Source organism: Geotrypetes seraphini, chromosome 7 (genome assembly GCF_902459505.1).
Source record: "Geotrypetes seraphini chromosome 7, aGeoSer1.1, whole genome shotgun sequence".
Taxonomy (NCBI): domain Eukaryota; kingdom Metazoa; phylum Chordata; class Amphibia; order Gymnophiona; family Dermophiidae; genus Geotrypetes; species Geotrypetes seraphini.
The window spans coordinates 122,755,235-122,776,251 of NC_047090.1; the positions used below are offsets into that span (position 1 = coordinate 122,755,235).

General features: G+C 42.2%; 1 protein-coding gene across 4 annotated transcripts in view; it reads right to left on the reverse strand.

The window, feature by feature from the left end:
* PAK6 (p21 (RAC1) activated kinase 6) overlaps window positions 1–21,017 on the reverse strand; it is a 74,452-nt gene that overhangs the window by 24,272 nt on the left and 29,163 nt on the right. For all 4 annotated transcript variants that reach the window (XM_033952334.1, XM_033952335.1, XM_033952333.1 and 1 more), the window contains one exon: window positions 16,893–17,486. In XM_033952334.1, coding sequence (XP_033808225.1) covers window positions 16,893–17,486 — 594 coding nt within the window. The remainder of the gene's footprint in view (window positions 1–16,892; window positions 17,487–21,017) is intronic.

Here is a 21,017-nt window from a genome sequence, read left to right on the forward strand (position 1 = left end):
GAGGGAGGTTCTGTCAAATCACTGGGGAGGGAATGCATGCTTTTCAGATGGGCTGGTTTTGGTTTCAGTAGAAACCAAGCAGTGAATTTTGACCACAGATTTGGTTTCAGCCTCTACCCAAAAGCCCAACTGGATCTCTTTCAGCTTAAGGTAGGTTGGGCCATGAGAATCCTGGCCATTTCCTTGTTTGGATCTCCCATAATGCTGGCTCTGAGACTTCACATATGTGACTGCATGTTCAAATGTTTGTTCACATCATGTGATTGGTTGTAACACACAACTGGTCGTCTGTTGCTGGCCTTAGGTTATGGAATTCTTGACCTGTTGGCTTTCAGGCAGGTTTTTCATACGAAAATGAAAGTGTATCTGTTTTGGTGTAACCTTGGAGACCTGTTCCTGTGTTGGAGGAATTTTTTTTTTTTTTTTCCCTTCTGTTTCTTTTTATTAGGTAAGTTGTATTTGTGATCTGCCCTGAACAAATAATTCTGACTTTGCCGAATAGAAGTTAGTGTAATAAACATGAAAGAATGTGACTAGTCTGGGTGTGTGTATGGATACAAGAGTGTAAATATGTGCCTAGATCAGCGTGAAAGGCTCACAAAAGGAGAAATTTATTCAGTCCCAGTGTGCTTGTTCAAGCTGTGATGTTTAACAAACCAAAGCAAAAATGCCACATCTACTGTACACTGAGATGCAGCATTTGCATCCAGTGAACTCATGATCAAGAGAGCAGCCTTCAGATTCCTTTTATGAATGAAGTTGAAGGTTATAAGACACAAAGCACAGATCATAGGTAAATGCATCCTCTACTTTTTGGCCTTTCCTAGATTCAGCAAGATTTATTTACCTGTTCTTTTGAGTAAGACACAAGAGCTTATATAAATACAACATATACATTATAATGGTTTGTGAAGTACTCATAGCCACTGAAGATATACATATGGCTGTTGTTTCCACTCTTCATAAGTATGGTAATAGGAAAAGACCGTTTAATCTTGAGGAGAAACCAAAGCCCTAGCCCTAACATTTCCATTACATCCGCCTGCATTATAGCTATCTTTGGTTGAGGAAAAGATTATCCAGTATTCACTAACTGGCACCAATTATGCTTGTAATTCAGTAGAATAATGGCACATTCCCATGCAAATGCCAACATTTCACCTATGTGCTATTCTTTATAGAAGCTTGTCTCTTACATAGTGCATATTTTATAGATGGGCGTATACATAGGTGGTCTGGGTGGATCGTGGACAGGACTCACAATTTTTGCATGTCCCTTGTAGAATACTATAAATTACATGTGTATTTCCTGCATACTGTATATGTGCAATTTATAGTATTCTAAAAGGGACATGCAAAAAAAGTGTGTCTTGCCCACGATCTACCCAGGTGCACACAGACCGGCTATGTGGCTGATGTAAGTGCTTATACCTAACTCACACTCCTCTAATGGCTTTTCTTGAAATAGTCAAGTGAAGCCATCATATATCTCAAAATTCAATATACTACATTTCTATTAAATACTTCCATTCTGCTTATTTTTACCAAAGATCATAAACTTATAGGTTGAGGCAGATTCAAAGCTTGACCTCAGTGGCTAGGCTAAAACTTATTATTTCATTATAGTTTGAGTTCTGTGTAGCAAACCTCTTCGGTCATATTCAATGCTCATCAGCATTTTCTATTATATAACACAAAGCACTTATCTTAGCTTTTATACTGTTTGGGACACCGACATGAATCCACGTTTCGCGACTAGCTGTCTCAAGGAGTCTCAGAGAGATTCACTACCAGCTCAGTTCCATTTTTAAAACCTCTCTGAAGGGGATACTCCTTGAGAGACAGCTAGTCGCGAAACATGGATTCATGTTGGAGCCCCAAACAGTATATGAGCTAAGATAAGAGCTTGCTTTTTTATTTTTTAATAATCTTTATATTCTGTATATCCTGCAATTCTATGTGGATTACAAATTATTCAGGTACTCAAGCATTATCCCCGACTGTCCCGGTGGGCTCCCACTCTATCTAATGTACCTGGGGCAATGGGGATTACGTGACTTGCCCAGAGTCACAAGGAGCAGTGCAGGATTTGAACCCACAACCTCAGAATGCCAAGGCTGTAGCTCTAACCACTGCACCACACAGTCCAACTGTGTTATATAATAGAAAATGCTGATGAGTACTGAATATGACCAATGAGAAGGCTTGCTACACAGAACTGGAACTATAATGAAATAATAAGTTTTAGTGTAGCCACAGAGGTCAAACTTTGAATCTGCTTGAACTTATTGTTATGCATAAACTTATAAGTTATGAATTTTGGGTGAAAATAAGGAGAATGGAAGTATTTAATAGAAGTGAAGTATATTGATTTTTGAGATACAGTATACCTATAATTTACAGACATGTATTTTTGCTGTTACATTAGTATTCTAAAAAGGAAAGTAAGCACTTGTGTTCCTATAGGCTTCTACCAAGTGACCATTTATAGAATTACCCCCACAGTGCATGGTTTGTATTCAATGGCAGCCTCTTGGACAACAGAACAATGAGCAAACTTTGCTGCATCCAGCATCACAGCAGTCGGAATTTAGCATGAAAAAATGAAGGCCCAGAGATAAAATGAGCAGCAGGATGGCAGATACAAACTCCAGGTCTGTTCTACATTGCCCGGTTTTTAATGTGTTGCGATGTCATAGGCTATATTTGACCACCAGCTTCTCTCACTATTACATTTTTTTCTGTGCTTATTCTTTGCTTTCTTTAATTCCGCTATGTCTCTATGGACCTATCTGCATTTTGTTCATTATATAAACTGCTTTGTTTCCACTTGATCTGTCTGTCTGCAGGGCTGAAGCGAGCTATGTGCAAGTAGTGCAGCTGCACAAGATGAAAGGAAGGTGGTGGCTCCAAAATTGTGTTCTGTCCGTTACCTTTCCTTTTTGGCTGGGAATATGAGCTCTAGAGCACAGTTCTTCAACCGCCGGTCCGCGGACCGGTGTTGGTCCGCAAAAAAATCTTGCCGGTCCGTGAAGGATTCGGGTCCCCGCCGTAACAAAAGGTGCCGGCGTCAGCTGACATGCAACTTCCTGTTGCCGTCGCTATGCCGGGACTCCTGCCGCATATGTCTCCTGCTCCTGCCTTTGTCTCCGCACCCCCAGACCGGTGGGGTGGAATTATGGCAAAACTAATTTGCATTCAGAATCAGTTGAGCATCAATCGCCATTTTAAAACTGGACAAGGGATCGGCCCACAGCAACCATTTTTAGTGCATTCGGCCTTTGAGTCTTCAGCAGATTTAATTACCTCACTAGTTATTCCCATTTCTAGGTCATTTAGCACAGAACCCTGGGGAACTCCACTATCTGAAGGAGACCAAGACGCAACATCATTCAGCTTAAACGGTGAGCACGTTAACCTTGGTTCAGGGTATGTACTGCACTTAATGTTTCGCACAAGAGTGTCCAACCTCAGTCCTCGAGAGCCTCAATCTAGTCAGGTTTTCAAGATTTCTCTAGTTGATATGCATGAGATTTCCATTGCCTCCAGGGGTGGCCCTATAATGAGGCCACCTCTTGAAGGAGTGGCATCTTGCTGCCAGCCTACCTGCAGGTCAGCTCTCTCTGCTGCTCTCCTTCCCAGCATACTAGATTAGCCACACATATTTCTATCATACTATGTTTGCCATGTTATATTTGCCATACTATGCTTGTATATATACTATAGTTGCCATGCTACGTTAGCCCCGCTTGTAATACTATGCTTGTCATGCAGTGCGGTCATACTATGTCTTACCATACCATGTTTGTCATGCTATGTTTTACCATGCTTTGTTAATTATGTTTTGCCATCTCTGTCGGAAAATGTCCTGCCATGCCATGTTTGCCATCACCTTGTACAAATACACTTTAATATGTATGTAAACTTGTAACCCATTCTTGGATCTCCTGGGAGGACGGGATATAAAACCAAGTAAATAAATAATAAAATCTAATTTATTCACCCTTCTTCCCCCCCCCCGATCAACATTGTTTTCTTCCCTCCCCTCCCCTCCACATTTACCTTTAGATTTGTCGTCAGCGGCAGTGATTCACAGAGCAGCCCTGCTGACCCCGGTGCTTCTCTCCACTGTGGCCCACCCTCTCTGACAACTTCCTATTTCTACTGGGGTGGGCCACAGTGGAGAGAAGCACCGGGGTCAGCAGGGCTGCTCTGTGAATCACTGCTGCTGCTGACAAATCTAAAGGTAGACACAGGGGTGGGGGAGGGATAGAAAAAAATATAATGCTGATTGGAGGAAGAGGGTGAAAAGATTAGATTCTGGGAAGGGGAGTGGCAGAAAGAGCTGGTCAGCCACAAGATGCCGCTCCCTCAATAATGCCTGATATTGGACTCAGGAGCTGTGGTATACCAAGGGGTGGGTGAATGGGGAAGCGATCCACCCCAGGTGCAGCCCATAAGGGGGGTGTGCTGAGGGCCAGCATCGTGATAGTCTTCTGGCAGTGGCAGCATTCACAATTTACTGCTCTGCCAGTGTCAGGCCTTCCTCTCTGCTGGGTCCTGCCTATGAGTTGTGAAGTCTGTACTGCTGACGGAGGGGGGGTGACAACAAAGAGAGGGGGAGAGAGATGCTCCCTATTAGGGAAAGGGAGGGAAGGAAATAGAAACCAGGGAAGGAAGAGAAGAGGAAAGAGAGATGCCAGACAATGGGGAAGGGAGGGAGTGAAAGGAAGGAAGGAAGGAAGTAAAGAAAGGAGATACCAGACCATAGAGGGGGAGGGAGAGATGCCAGGACATGGGGAAAAGGAAGGAGACAGAGATGCTAGGTCAAGGGAAAGGAAGGAGAGGTGATACTAGATCAATGGAGGATAAGGGAGAGATGGAAGGGAGGGGGAGAGAAGGGAAGGAGATAGAAATGCCAGACTGTGGGGTAGAATTGGGAATGAAGGAAGGAAAGAGAAGAGTGATGCCAGAGCATAGGGGAGGGGATGAAGAGAGAGAAAAATGGAGAGGGGGTGAAGCTGAAATGAATCATGTGCAAAGGAGAGAAGGGGCACAGGATAGACAGTTTATGGAAGGGACATAGAACGAGGGAAGATGCCATATGAAAGTGAGAGAGAGAGAGAGAGAGCAGTGGATGGAAGGGGTTGAGAGAGAGGTCAGACTATGGATGAAAAGCGCAGAGAGAGAGAGGGAGGACAGTGAATGGAAGGGGCAGAGAGAGGACATATACCATATGAAAAGAAGAGAGTGAAGAGAAGATGATTAAAGCAGAAACAACAAAAGGTAGAAAAAGGTTTTTTTTGTTGTTGCTTTAGAATAAAATAGTATTGTAGCTGTATTGATAAAAGTTTATAAATAGGAAATGGAAATAAGGCAATCTTTTTATTGGACTAAACCCCGTTCCTCAAGTCAGGACAGAATACTTTAACTGCAGTATACTGTACTGACCTGAAGAAGGAGGATTTGGCCTTTGAAAGCTAATTGAAAAATGGATTAATTAGCCCAATAAAATGGTATTTTCTTATTTCCCCATTAGTTGGAACCGGTTTAGCAAGCACGTTGAAGGCAGATTTTAGTTTGGAGAATCTGCCCCTAAATCAAGAGTTACATTATTTCTTTGGTTAGTTTTATATCCCATCCTCCCCAACAAGCTCAGAACAGGTAACCTGGTTGACGTACATAATGCACAGACAAAACAAATTATGAATTTACATGTGTACAGTAATGTTAGATATACAGAGAGTCAAATTTAGCATATAATTTGGTCATTTTAAGTTAACATACGGTTATTTCCATCTTCAGTTAACAAACAGAGTGGATCTAGTTCAGTGTACATTAGAATACATATGGTTGGAAGGAAGTGACTGGATTTATGGAAAGAGGTAAGTTTTGTTTTTGTTTTTTGAAGTTCAGAATCCCTTTGAAGGATCTGATGTGAGGTGGCAGTTGATTCCAGTAGCTTGATAGGAAGTGGGAGTGGCGCTCTGGAGTTGAAGAGAGCAACCAGGGGGTATTAGGTCAATTTCAGGAGGTGGTCAGCTATGGAGGTTCTACTGTATTCTTTTCATTATATATATTGTTTTCTAATTTAAAAAAATTATATATAATAAATTTTTTACACTACACATGCTGAATTTCTTTGGGCTAGGTATTCTCCACCCTATCTCCAGAACACACCCAGCATTGAATTTCTATGAGATATTTTTGCATGCACTTTTTTCCTTGTTTGCAGATCTCTCTCATACATATTTACTGTGGATATCCTGAGAACCAGACTGTCTGGGTGTGACCCAAGCACTGGGTTGAGAACCACCTGTTATAGGCTTCCATTTAATATTTGCATAATAAATAATTGTAAATTATGCTGCCTCACACGCAATCTGATGAAAATGAAACAAACATATTAAATCATTAAATTTAATTTCATGGTGCAGTGCACAAGCTCAGCACAATAGACTAATTTTATCTACATACAGGTGTTCAGGATGAACTAAAAAAAGGAAGCAGGGATGGTGCTTCCCGCTGTCCCTCGTCCTTGGAAATGCAACTAGGGTTTAACTTCTGGTGGAGCAATTCCACCACTTTTCAGAGTCCAGAACCAGAACAGCAGTGATGTTTCAGTGGGTTTCATCTGGCATTCAGTGGTCACCGCAAGGTGTTGTTTAATAGACACAAAAACAGAAAACAAAAATCCACTGCAAACCAAGGTCCAACACAAGCAACAGCGATAGAGACACACAAATTAGATGGCAAAAATCACATTTAAAAGCCTCTATTCCAGAAATCAATGGATAACATTAAAAATACTTTTTAATGTTATCCGTTGATTTCTGGAATAAAAGCTTTTAAATGTGACTTTCGCCATCCAATTTGTGCGTCTCTATCGCTGTTGCTTTGTGTTGTTTAATAGTAAAACAGGTGTAGAAACGGCTCGTGCAAAAGTAAAGGTTCTAGACTTTAACTATGTTCAGATGGGTGATTACATCAAGAAATTGTTATCTGGTGGGAACAGCTGGAAGACGTAGGAAAACAGTTATTGTAAGGGCAACAACCCCTTTTGTAAGGAAAGTAAGTAAAAGTAAGAGAAAAAAAGGCCACTTTGGTTCTCAAAAATAGTAGCTGAGAAGATATGGAAAAAGAGGTTATCTTTCATAAATTATAAAAGATTGCAGAAAAAGGAAGACAGGCAAAAATATCTGGATACGTTAAGAGAGGCTGGTTGAGTAGTCAAAAAAGCAAAGATACAAATGGAAGAAAAAAAATAGCAGACACAGTAAAACAGGGGGACAAGACTTTTTAGATATATTAGTGATAGGAAGAAGTATAAAAGTGGCATTGTGAGACTCAAAGGTGAAGGGGAGAAATATGTAGATGCTGATAAAGATAAGGCTGAATTGCTTAACAAATATTTCTGTTCTGTGAAGTGCTGGGAGGAGAACCACAGAAGACAAACACAAATAGGGATGGAGGTATGGTAGACTCTGATCAATTTTCAGAGGATTGTGTTCGTGAGCAGCTAGCTAAAGGTGGACAAAGCGATGGGGCTGGATTGTGTATATCTGAGGCTACTGAAGGAACTTAGGGAAGTTCTGGCGGCTCCATTGGCTGACCTTTTCAATGCTTCTCTGGAGTCGGGAATGGTACCAGAGGACTGGAGAAGGGCCGATGTGGTCCCGCTCCATAAAAGTGAAAGTAAGGGAGAAGTAGGAAACTACAGGCTGGTAAATCTGACTTCTGTGGTAAGTAAATTAATGGAAATGCTTTTAAAACAGAGAATAGTGACGTTTCTGGAATCCAGTGGATCACAGGAACCAAGGCGACATGGATTCACTAGAGGCAGGTCCTGTCAAACAAATCTGATCAATTTCTTTGACTGGGTGACCAGAGAATTGGACAGAGGGAGAACACAAGATGTGGTATATTTAGATTTTAGCAAAGCCTTTGACAGTGTTCCACACATGCATTTAATAAATAAACTGAGTGCCTTCAGGATGGGCCCCAAAGTGACGGACTGGGTCAGGAACTGGTTGAATGGAAGGTGACAGAGGGTGGTGATCAATGGAGATCGTTCAGAGGAAAGGGATGTTACCAGTAGTGTCCCTCAAGGTTTGGTTCTTAAGCCTGTTCTTTTTAACATTTTTGGATTGCTGAAGGGCTGTCAGGTAAGATTTGCCTCTTTGCGGATGATACCAAAATCTGCAATAGTGTAGACACCCCTGACGGTGTTAATAACCTGAGGAAGGACCTAGCAAAGCTTGAAAAATGGTCTGAAATTTGGCAGCTAAGATTTAATGAACAAGAGAGGATATTTATGAGGGTGAGGGAGTGGATGGTGACAAGAATAAGCTCTAGTTGTTGATGGGGTGGGGTGGGGGGGTGAGTATGAGGTGGTGGTTGTAACTCAAGGCTATGTGACCTTTTAAAGATCATAAGCAAGTGGATGTTTAGAAGTATCGCTAGATGGATTAACTATCTCAAGAGAGTTAACTTTCCAAGGCTCCTTGTGAGCTGCATTAAGGCATATTAATAATAAGCTGTGTAACTTGTATTTGCATGCAATTCAGCTCATTTGTTTGTGCCCACTGGGGAAGTTCAACAGGGCACAACTAAAGCTCAGTTCAGTCCTTTAAAAGGGTATGCATGAATTTAACCATCATGCACTGACACAAAAACTTGAACACTTTCACAAAATGCACAACAATGAATAAACTTCCCAGTCTTTCTTCTACATAGCTTTTCATTGATTCCTTAGGCATTTAAAATGCTAAAATCCAAAATATTCCTTGCTACGGGCCCATTTCAACATGTAATCTGCCTCGGGAAAATGCTGGTTCTTTTTTTTTTAGTTTAAACTTTTTATTAAATTTGTAATTAAACATACATGTATGCAATATAATATAATATACCCAAAATACTCAAATGGTCAAAATACTAATAAATTATACTGAAGTTTTACAATAAACATCTAAAAGCCTCCATACTTTTTTGAAATTTGTTATAGTATGCATTTTAACAGAAGCTAGTTCTTCATATTTTCTTAACAGCATTCGACCAGGCACATTCAGTCAAATCTGAACTATTTTTCCAATTTGCTAATATTTGTTGCAAAGACTGAACTACTCTGGATCAAGAAAAAGAACACTACTTTTATCCGTCCGACACTATCCTGGGAATCCACCACCTTAACAGCAAAAGACCAGGCACGAAGTCTTAGAATTAGACCCTCTCCGCCCATGTCTCGCAGGTAGTTTCCACATCTTTTTACTACCTATGCCAACAGCGAAGGATCAAACCCTACCTCCCAGAAACAGACTTAGCCCAACTGCTATATGCCTACGTACTCTCTAGACTAGACTACTGCAAGAGATCTAAAATGCCTTCCAAAAGTCCAGAACTCTGCAATTCGACTCCTATACAACCTCAGCTACCATGACCCCATTACTCCAGCGCTCTATGCAGCTCACTGGTTACCAGTCAAAAAGCGATGTATCTTCAAAGCCCTGGTCATGACACACAAGAGACTCTACCCAAAAAAACCCAGCCTACATAGCATCCAAGCTAAGCCTATACACCCCTAACCACCCCTTCTGCTCCAAAGCAGGAACAAAGACTCAGCATTCCCACAGGGAGAGCCCTCCGAATGAGTACAGCGTACAAACGATCCTACAGCCATTTCCTACCTCAGCTATGGAACCGACTACCCACACAGATCAGGTTGCTAGACTCACTAATGACCTTCCTCTTCTGCCAATTGGACCATTAAAAACTTAACAGCATTCTTAACAGCATTCGACCAGGCACAATATAATTTTCCTAGCACTCTTTGGTATGACCAGTCTGGTCTCTAGAATAAGCTCTGTTATTGTCTACTGTAACCTATTTGTTGTCATGACTAGTCTGTTTTCAAACGATTATGAATGTCTACTTGTAACCCATTCTGAGCTTCTGGGAGAACGGGATAGAAATCGAAATAAATAAATACAAAAATAAAATACCCATTAAGATATCAAACAGTTTAGATTCTGATTTTTGCAAAATATATTGTAAAGCTAAAGACCGTAAATTAACAATTTTATATGTGAATAATTTCAGTTCTTATGAATAACTAGCAGACACTTTCCCAGTGGTCACACTATTGTCATTCACAGATTCAGTTATCTTTTCTGATTCATTCCAACATTTCAGCACCAAACAAAGCAGCCAGAAAATTGGCCAGTGCTATAAGACAGGCAGCTTTAGAGAAGATCAGATCCCCCACAGCTTAGTCAAAGAAAAATGTCGATCAAAGCAGCATTTTGAGAGATAAATAGTAGAGGGTAAAGTTAGCTCTGCATGCCATGCTTTCTAAGCCCTTCCATCTCCTTAATAAAGGATGCAGAATTTCCAGGACTTCAAGAAGTCAGAAGGTTATTTCCACTGTAGGTCAGAAGAATGTGTGTAGAAACATAGAATATGACGACAGAAAAGGGCCACTGGCCCAACAAGTCTGCCCACTCTAAGGACCCTCCCCCCTAAGCACTTCCACGAAGTGAACCCACATGCTTATCCCATGTAAGTAATGGTTTTTTCGCAATTCCTTACTTGCAAATGGATAAATATCTCAAATGCAAATGGATAAATATGTCAAAATGGTTCAATAAATGGCATAAAAATGTATAAGGAATCCAGATTTATCCAGGACTTAAACAAAACTTCTACAAGTTTGCACTATTGACAGTAAGAAAAAAAAAAAAATGCAGCCTGAGTGAAAATCAACTACTGTATTAGTAAAGCAAAACAGTAGCATTCTGAAAAAATCAGATCAAAAACTGAAAGAGCTCTTTGATCCAGAAAGGCCCCTCTCTAATAAACTGTTCCAGTACTGTACAGTATGTACCTTGGTCTCATCTGATGGTAAACATGAAGTTTAGGGGAAAGAATTAACTATGAATATTCATTAGCTAAGTCTGCATGCATCAGTATCCCCCTAATTCTAGAATCTTGCATGTGCATTTTCACAGCATTCAAAATTGTAAACACAGGTTATAGAATAATGGCAATTGTATGTGTACCTTTAATTGTTAAATTAGGTGGCAGTTGTCATTAACAATCACTAATTGGTGCTAGCTTGCAGTTATGTGCATAACTGCCTTTAGTTGATACTCTAACCTTAGCGTGTAATTTCTGTAGTGCACGACTGCTAAAGGGGTGTGGGCACAGGCGGAGCATGGGCGTGATTTGCGTGAACAACTTAATTGTTTAACAAGCCTAATCAGTGCTAGCAATTGGCAATTAACATCTCATAACTGACAATAATTACCACTAATTACAAGTTACGCGCACAACTTGGTAGGCACATTCTGTAAAGTGCTGCACATCCGTTCTAGTGTGCGAATATGAGGTGACCCATCAAATGCGCATAGGACAATTTCACACCGACAACTGCGCCCCGACATTTGCGCACACAGACAAATATGCGCACTGAATGGGAGGTGACCCGACAATTAGGATACTATTTTGTCTGTTTGACAGAGTTAGGGTTAGGTTTTAATCATGATTATGGAAATCCTTTTAGTGGATTTGTTCAAACTCCTCAGGCCCTGTCCCTTGGCGCCTAAAGCCCCTCCCAAGGAACGGGGCCTAAGGAGTTTGAACAAATCAGGGCCTTCCAGATGGTACACCGACAAATCTGATGGGCCGCAATTCTCATGCGCGCAATTCTCATGTCCTTGTGTGTATTTGGTGGAGCGCATTTGTCCTGCGCTGATTTGTTGGTGTACCGGATTAGAGAATGATATGGTGACAAAATTCATCATCATTCCTGTCCCTGCGGATAACCGCGGGAAACCATCTTCATGTCATTCTTTAAGGAGAGAGGGAAGAATCAGAGTATAATTGGGCACAACCACTGACCCGCAAGCTTTGCTTTGAAGAATGCTGGTGTAGAAGGACTGAGGTTGAAATAGACACTACAGAATGACAGTCTCTGGTATCCAGAGCAGATATTGTGATGTCATAATGCCTCATTCCACCAGTGCCTAAGAGCCAATCACATCAGTGATGTCACAATGGCTTCATTATCCTTGGCTCACATAAGAATCAGAGTATGGATGGCCACAACCACTGACCCGCAAGCTTTGCTTTGAAGAATGCTGGTGTAGAAGGACCGAGGTTGAAATAGAGTAATAGACACTAGAAAATGACATGGGATTATTTCCCGCGGTTATCCGCGGGGACGGGAACGGTGATGAATTTTGTCACCGTGTCATTTAACCGGATCATGGGCATTCCTAGAATTTATGTGCACAGTTATAAGTTTCAGGCGCACTCATTTAAGCCAAGGAAAACCCGGCCTAAATATCTACAGCTAACTTGTGTGTGCGTCGGTCATGTTCTATGACACGCACTGGTGCTTAACGCGATTCTATAAGGTGTGCATATCTTTTATAGAATCTCGCTAAGCGCCGTTTTGGTTGGTGCCAATTTTGTGGGCCCCCATATATAGAATATGTCCTTATGGTTATAGAATACTGTCAGTTACATGCCAGAATTTGCACCAGCCTTTGACACAGCCTAGGTACTTATGGCTAAAATTAAGCGCTAAAATATGGACTAGAGAATGACATGGGGACAACTTTTTCCCCGTCCCTGCAGAAACTCAATTTCCTTGTTCCATCCCCGCAAGTTTTGTCACTGTTCACGTCCTTGCCCCATTCCTGTAAGCTTTACCTTAACAACACAAGCCTCAGACACTTATGATTTTAAAGTGTTTGAGGCTTGTGCAGATGAGGACAGAGCTTGCAGGAATGGGGTATAGACAGGAAAAGAACTCATGGGGACGGGACAGGAAAATTTGTCCCCGTGTCATTCTCTAATATGGACCTACATTATTCCGCCAAGTTATTGACCTATAGCAAATATTCCATTGTTAAATAAAATGATGAAATCTATAATCTCTGCTCAACTCTCCTCTTATTTGGAGAGATTCTCCATTCTCCTGCCATATCAGCATGGATTTAGGCCAAATTTCAGTACAGAAACCTTATTGGTTTCTTTAATCTCAAAGGTCCAGCAATTACACTTGAATAACAAATTTGCAATCCTATTACAATTCAATCTGCCCGCCACTTTTGATGCCATTCATCATGATATCCTCCTGATTCATCAACTCTCTGAGATAGGTCTCGACCTTACGGTCCTAGACTGGTTTTCTAAATTCTTACGATCTCGATTTTATACTGTTAACATAAACGGTACAATGTCTCTTCCCTGGAAGCCGTTATGTGGAGTCCCTCAGGGATCACCTCTGTCCCCCATTCTTTTCAATATTTACATGACCACTCTGAAATTTTTTGAAATATCTTCCCTCGAATCTCTACATTGGGGGGAAATCTTTATCTTTCAAAATAACTGAATTATGGAACAATATTCCTCTGTGGTTGAGAGATCTAGGTTCTCTTCAAACATTTCGTAAATATCTAAAAACTTGGGTATTTTCCAAATTGTAAAATTTTTCTTCCCTATATTTTTCTTTTCTGTTTTATTTACTGTAAACAGAGTCGAGCTTTATTCTTATAAAGATGGCACGGTCTATAAACCTAAGTTATAGTTTAGTTTAGTAATTGCTGATATAGGATTTGCACTTACCCCGCCCCCAGTATTTTAGTGTCTCACTTTAGGCGACCTTTTGAGAATTAATCCCTAGTTGCACATTTATCTCATGCACATTCAGAGCTAGATTCTTAAAACTTTGCAGTAAAATCTGAAGGGCTGCTTTGCAGCCGTTATTGTAGTGATTTCGAAAAGGAGAGTCATTCTCCAAAAACCTCACAAATGAGATTGGTGGAGAGTAGCAAAGATTTACAAAATTTGCATGTGCCCATCACTGGTGATAGCGATGGGCACATGCTCAAAATAAATGCAAAAAATAAATAACAAATCAAAGATCGGCAGGAGGGATACAAGTCAAGCAACCCTCCCCATCACACACACACAGCAGTGGGAGAGATGCCCACTGCCTCCCGCTGCCGGTCAAGCACACACACACACACCACGGCAGCTGAAGAGATGCCCACTCCTTCCTACCACCATGCAACACCCTCCGTGCCTCCGAAGACCCCTTGCCCCCTCCCCCTTACCTTACTTATGATGGCTAGCCGGAGGGATGCCTACTCTCTCCGGCCAGCAGGCTCGCCTCTTCAAAATGGCAGGCTTTCCCTTCCGTGGTGTATCCTGGGATGCACCAGGGAGGCCTGAGGCTCTGATTGCACAGGTTGTTTAAGACCCCTCCTATGGTATGTGACACCTAGGGCCGATCATTTTTTAAATACCACCCCCCCTCCAGTTCTCCATCCCTCCCTCGCATCTCCCGTGCAGCACCTCTGGACCCAACTGACCCCCACCCCACCATGAGATTTTTTGCAGCCTGCTCCGTCAGGGCTTCTCTCTGCCACATAATCAGTGATGCGGCAGAGGAAAGGCCCCGGTGGTAAGAACCCTGTTCAGAGCGTTTTCTCATTATCAGCAGCCTTAACTCACTGCTGCCGATGTCAGGCCTTCCTCCTGCTTCTGCAAAGGCAGGACCCAGCAGAGAGGGAGGCCCGACACCGGCAGAGCAGTGAAATTCCCAGACCATGACACTGACCCCAGAAGCACTCACCTATGGTCTGCACCCGGGGAGGAACCCCCCCCCACCATGGTACGAAACTGCCCCTTACCATTCAAAGAGATAGCAAAACACAGCCCACTCCCCACGCCAAACAGGCAGAACTTTTTCCTGGGACCCATCCACAGTTTAGCACTTTATTCTAGCCTTCCTCCCTCAGAAGCAGCACTTACCCCCACAGTATAACTTATGTCCTATTAGCCCCCCCCCCAGGCAACTCATGGCAATTTGCTGCCTGAGATGAGGGATGAGGTGGCACCGCCTAAGGCATTGAAAAGAGAGAGGTCCCCTAAAAATACTCTGATAGGAGGGGCTCCCTTCACACTAAACACTAGTTAGGCAGTCACCACAAGAAAAATAAAAGAATGCAATATGTATTTTCCCAAGCAATACAAAAAAAAAATATCTGACAACATTGGTTACAAACAACAAAAATTATCTGAGTTAAATTATGTTGCCTGGAACTCTACTATAAAAAAATACTGACCCCTGACTCTGCATTGTCACAGTGTTAACACTGTATAAACATATATTCTGCATCCATAGGAGCTTTCCTCCTGCTACAATGGGGTACAGAGCTGAGCTAGAGAATTTCAACCAGCTTTATCCCCAGATATTGCTGGGCCACCTCCAGAGGTCGTAATTGAATATCCAGCAATACACAGTTGGATAAAAAACATAGCTGGTTAAATGCAATATTCAGTCTAGAATGAAGCACATAAAGATAGGACTGAGATTTATGTGATTATCCTAGCAGGTTAAGTGATTTATCTACCTTAAAACTCCCCAGAGAAAAATATTCCAATTATGATCATTGCCTCAGGAACAGCACATGCTCCTTCCATTGCCAGGACACTTTGTTTAAAACAGATGGTTTTTATTTGCATGACGACTCTCAAGATATTTAGACCACTGGTGTTGAGCCTATTTCTTTTGGGTGAAAAGGGCCCTTGCCCAGAGCCTGCTTTAAAATAGGGCCACACAGCAGGGGAGTTGTGAGGATAAGATGTCAAGTGATCAGCCAGGGGTGTGGTGTTCAAAAGTCACTTTATTGATAAATGGGCCACAAGAAATGTGGCCCATTTATCAATTAAGTGACTTTTGAATACCACACTCCTGGCTGATCACTTGACATCTTATCCTCACAACTCCCCTTTTGTGTGTCTATTACTCTCGTCGTTAAGGCCAGTTCTTGGCTTAAAAAAGAGCCAAAATATAACTAGAACCAAGACATCTCAATATACGAGTCAAATATGAATGTTGAGAATGTAAAATAATGCAATTTTTCCACATACACTCAGATTTGTGTAATCCAACGAAGAGCTGTGGCTCCTATAGCCAAACCCACCGTCCCATCATTGTGCATGACTTTGATATACGAAATAGTGAGTGAGGCTGCGTGCTCTATTGATTATTAACTTTGTTCTCAATGGCAATAAGAGGAAAAACCACTCCACTTAGCTTTAAGATGTGTTAGCAGGTCTTGACATGGACCATGTTTCGAGGGTCTGTTTCAAGGAACCCAAAGGAGAAATGCAAAACTTCAAATGCCAGAGAAATAGTTGCTATGTGATTCGGACAACAACTTGTGTTTTTAGAAATTGGAGGCTAGGGAAGGTAAGAGAAGACATGCCGGAAACCATAGGGGTAGGGAGGGGAAGGAGGGAAGCTGGAAACCTGGAGGTGTAGTGCCCTGAGCACGCACCCCTTAGGGAGGACGCATGACTAAAGGTTTGTTTAGGGTATCAAAGACTCTTGGGCCATCTCTGCTGATGCTAAATCAAGGGTGGGCAACCATGCACGAGATTGATTTGCATGTACTGCTTCCATTGTATGCAAATAGATCTCATACATATTCATTGTGAAACTCTTGAAAACCCAACTGGATTGTGGTCCTCGAGGATCATGGTTGCCCACCCCTGTGCTAAATGGATGCACACTATGAAACCTGTATTTCAGACCAGCAATTGTCAGATGGTTCATTTTATCCAGATAAGTGCCTTTCATTATTGATCTCAAAATAAAGATTTGCACACAAGCAAAAGCAGACCACAGTTTGCAGAGAACCTTGTCTGGAAGTGTTTTGCATCCTCCTTTCCTTCCGCTGACAAGACATAGATACCGTAAAGGTGTCAACTTCTACCAAGCTAGCTTTTGCCTTTATGCAGTTTAATGTGGTTTGTTCTAGTACATGGAGTGAACTGTGTATTTCAAGTTCATATGTTGTAACAACAAACAAACCCACCTTTATCTCCTGGGCAGGGAGTGGCTTCATCCTGTCATTTCTACCACTGGAGGAGACAAACACACTTTGCAGCAGTTTGCGCGTGAGACTGCTGTCCCTGGACTTCAGCCCCGTACTGCCTTCGTGGGCTGATTTAGCTCTTTGCTCCTCAAAACTGCTCCCACCAGCTTTCTCCTTCTGTATAGTAAGACATAGAGGCATGCGCTGCTGGTTTGGTTGGTTAGCGTAGTTTTCTGGTGCTTGGAAATCTGAAGGATCAAGGGAAAGTACTTTAATCACCATCCCATTCGAGTGTGGCTGGTCCTCCGCCAGTGGTTTGTAATCAGGCCACATGGTCTGTCTTCGGGCTGCTTTAATTTCCCCATTGCTGTGGAGGTAGTTTCCAGATTTGTCTGCTTTGAGTAGTTCAGGGGTCTGAAAGTGCAGGTCGCTGAGTTTTTCATCTCCAAGAAGTCCAAGGGACTGGGCTCTCCTTCGTCTGAGGGGACTTTTGCCCCTTAGAGTATTGGAGCTAGTAACAGATAGCTTCTGGATGTCCTGCAGGATTCCTGAAATATATCCATCGATCTCAGTGGTGCTGCCCCTCACTACAGTCTGTGAAAGATACAGAGGAAAACCAGAGTTAATGTGAATTTCTCCATTTTGTGTCCCTTCCCCATACTTATTCAGAACCAGATTATGTGTTTGGATCAAGGACACTTAAATCTAAGAAAAATCTTTCCCAAGGAAACTTCTCCAGATGGGAAGCAATCGCATCTCATGAATTCCTGCTGATTAGGCTTCAGTGTACAAGGAGATATCTTTTTTTTTTGGGGGATCCCCATTCTGCATCAGAAAACTGTTTTCCAACACAGGAGGAAATCCTCTCTCATCAAATTGTGTTATGCTGTAGGTTTGGTCAGGGCAAAACTGCCCAGCTGAGATGATCATATGACCAGCCAACTTCAATCAATAACAATCTCTACTCTGCCTCTTTGCATTACTGTACAGCTTTGCTCCACCCCACCTAAAATCGGGACCACTCTCTGTTGCCAACTTGCTCAAGGCACAGAGCAGAAACTGGTTCCACAGCTTTCTAAAATGGTGCAGAGAAGCAATCTCTGGAAGGAAAGTGCATGAAGACCCAGCCCGAGGAACCTGTTAAATAGGGTGTGAAGACCATTTCCATCTTCAATTTCATACCTTAAAACACAGCAAACAGATTTTACCATCTGTGCGCCTTACTTGTATATCAATGGTTCTCAATCCAGTCCTGGGGACACACTGAGCCAGTCTGGTTTTTAGGTTATGCACAATGACTATGCACAAGACAGATCTAGGGTTACTAGAAGTCCAGATTTACAAGGACATGTCCTCCTTCTAGAGGGCACGTTCGGGTGTCCAGATGGTTTCTCATAACCCAGCATTTTGTCTGGATTTTGAAAAGCAGATCGCGTCGGGAGGGGCATCCACGCATCCGCGGGTGTAACGTGGTGATGTCATCACATCACATGCGTACATGCCCTCCCGACTAAGATGAGCAGGGTGAGTTGGGGTGGGGCGTGGGCATAGCGGGGTGTGGATGGGTGGAACTGGGCAAGTCTATGGGTCTGGATTTTACATACGTAAAATCTGGTAACCCGAAGACAGATTTGCACACACTGCTTTCATGTCATGCTGATCTATCTCATGCATAATCATTGTGCATATTTATTTATTTAAAAAATTTCTATACTATTTAAAACTAAACGGTTTACATAATTTACGTACATAGAATTAGAAAAAACATAATTAGACAAATAAACAAATAATCCTCAGAGAACATATTTATAAAATAACACCAAAGCCTTATACAGCGGGTCATGAATGATTCATCAACAAGATTAAAAAGAATTATTGACTAGAAAAAGGCATCTACAAATAATTGTGTCTTGAGAAATTTTCTGGAACTACCCTTTTCACGGCATTTTTGTATTTGGCCCACAAGGGCGTTCCATATTTTAACTCCTGCACAGCAGAAGGTCATTTTACCAGTCTCCACAAGCTTCAGGTTAGCATTTGTTTTCAGCTGAGTCTCAGAATGTAATGATCTATTTGGTAAATAATTAGACATGTTGTTCTTGAACAATTTGGGTATGGTTCCATACAAAAATTGATGGCAAATCATTAGTGCATATTCTGAAAACCAAGATAGCTGGGTGTGTCCCAAACAATGACTTGAGAACCACTGCTCTATGCAAATATGGGATGAGAAACAGTTTGAGTTACAAGTGTAAGGAGCATCACTTAGAGCAGAAGAGAAATTAGGATGTTATTTTAGGTTCTCACTTCTAATTTCCTAGCGATATCTCACAGAACCAGACCCCAGAGTTCAGAGTTCTCAAGAATTCCATCTTCAGGTACACCAGTGGTCCTCAAACCTGTTCTGGGGGCTCCCCAGCCAGTCAGGTTTTCAGGGTATCCACAATGAATATTCATGAGAGACATCTGCATGCAAATCTCTCCCATGAATATTCATTGTGGATATCCTGAAAGCCTGATTGGCTGGGGAGCCCCCAGAACAGATTTGGGAATCACTGAGGTATACCATATGCTGTATCCCAGCATTCCTGCCTTACCTGAACAACAACCTGACCAAATATATTAGAAAGGTTGAACCAGGAAGGAGGGAGACCTGAGGCCATTGCGAGCTGCAGGTAGGAGAAGCTACTCATTGCCAGTGAAGATTTGAAGAGGTACAAGGTTGCTGGGGCGTGCGGCAGGAAAGAGTGCTGTGGGGGCACACAGTGTGATGATGCCAGGCACCTCCTGCCCTTGCTACACTGCTGGCTGGATCCTAATATTTCTCTCACTTTCATAGGCCCTTGATGGAACAAATTCCATGCTAACATTATCTAGGACTTACACAGGCTTGCGTTTCTAAAATATTCCAAAAAAAACAGATCAAAACACTCTACAGCAGTGTTCTTCAATGCAAGGCCCAGGGGCCAATGGTGGCCCCTGGAAACCTCTAAGGCTGCTCCCATTGACATTCTGACTTTTTCCCCAACACTCTCTGCTTCTCTATCCAAGCTTAGGTCAAAAAGGGGGAAATGGATGGGAGGAAGAGCTACATGCGTGAAGGACATTTCTCAATAGAAGAGAAAGAATTTGAAAACACCCACCTCCAATAAAAAGTTTGAAGGCAGGCTGGAAGTGATGAATACGCCCTAATGGCTCTCCTTCAGTACATTTGAATGCCAAGTGGCCCCAACATAAAAATTAGTGACATGGGGACAAATTTTCCCCATCCCCGCAGAAACTCATTTTCCCATCCCAGAGAGTTTTTTTCCTGTCCCTGCCCCATTCCTGCCAGCTCTGTCCTCATCTGCACAAGCCTCAACACTTTAAAGTCATAAATATTTGATGCTTGTGTGGTTAAGGCAGAACTTACAGGAATGGAACGGGGACAGCGACAAAACTCGCGGGACGGGAAAATTGAGTTCCTGTGGGGACGGGGAAAAATTTGTCCCCATGTCATTCTCTACTGAATATTACTGTTTTGCATGGATATTTCTAACAGATAGTCAAGAGCCTTTCTATTTTGCCAGTCATGAATATATTCTAAAGTTGTGGCTTTGTTAGTTCATCAGCACACCTTAAAAATATTTATCCCTGGATTCTATATATGGTGCGATTCCAAGATGTGCATAGAATTTAATTGGCTGAAGAGCAGCTAATGAACAATAACTAGCCACTAACAACCATGTTGATTGGCACCAATTAGGATTTTCATACACCTTTTGCTAAAAACTATTCTATAGTGCAAAGTGCCCAAATCCCATCATATGCAACTCAAAAAGGCTGTGACCATGGGAGGGGTATGTGTAATGTGATCATACATCCCGTTTTGAATGGGACCATCCCATTTTCAGATCACCTGTCCCGTTGTCCCCAAGCACAGCTTCGGGACGCCAAAATGTCCCGTTTCAGACAAAGCGTCCCGAAGCTATGCATGGTGTGCAGCCATTTTCCAGAAGCTGGCTTGTGGAATTTGGTGTACATGAGGAACAGCATGAACAATGAACAGTGAATCACAGGATACTTCATTAGAGAGGTGGGGAGGCTAGTAGAGGCTGGAATCTTATCTTGGCCTAGAATGTAGGC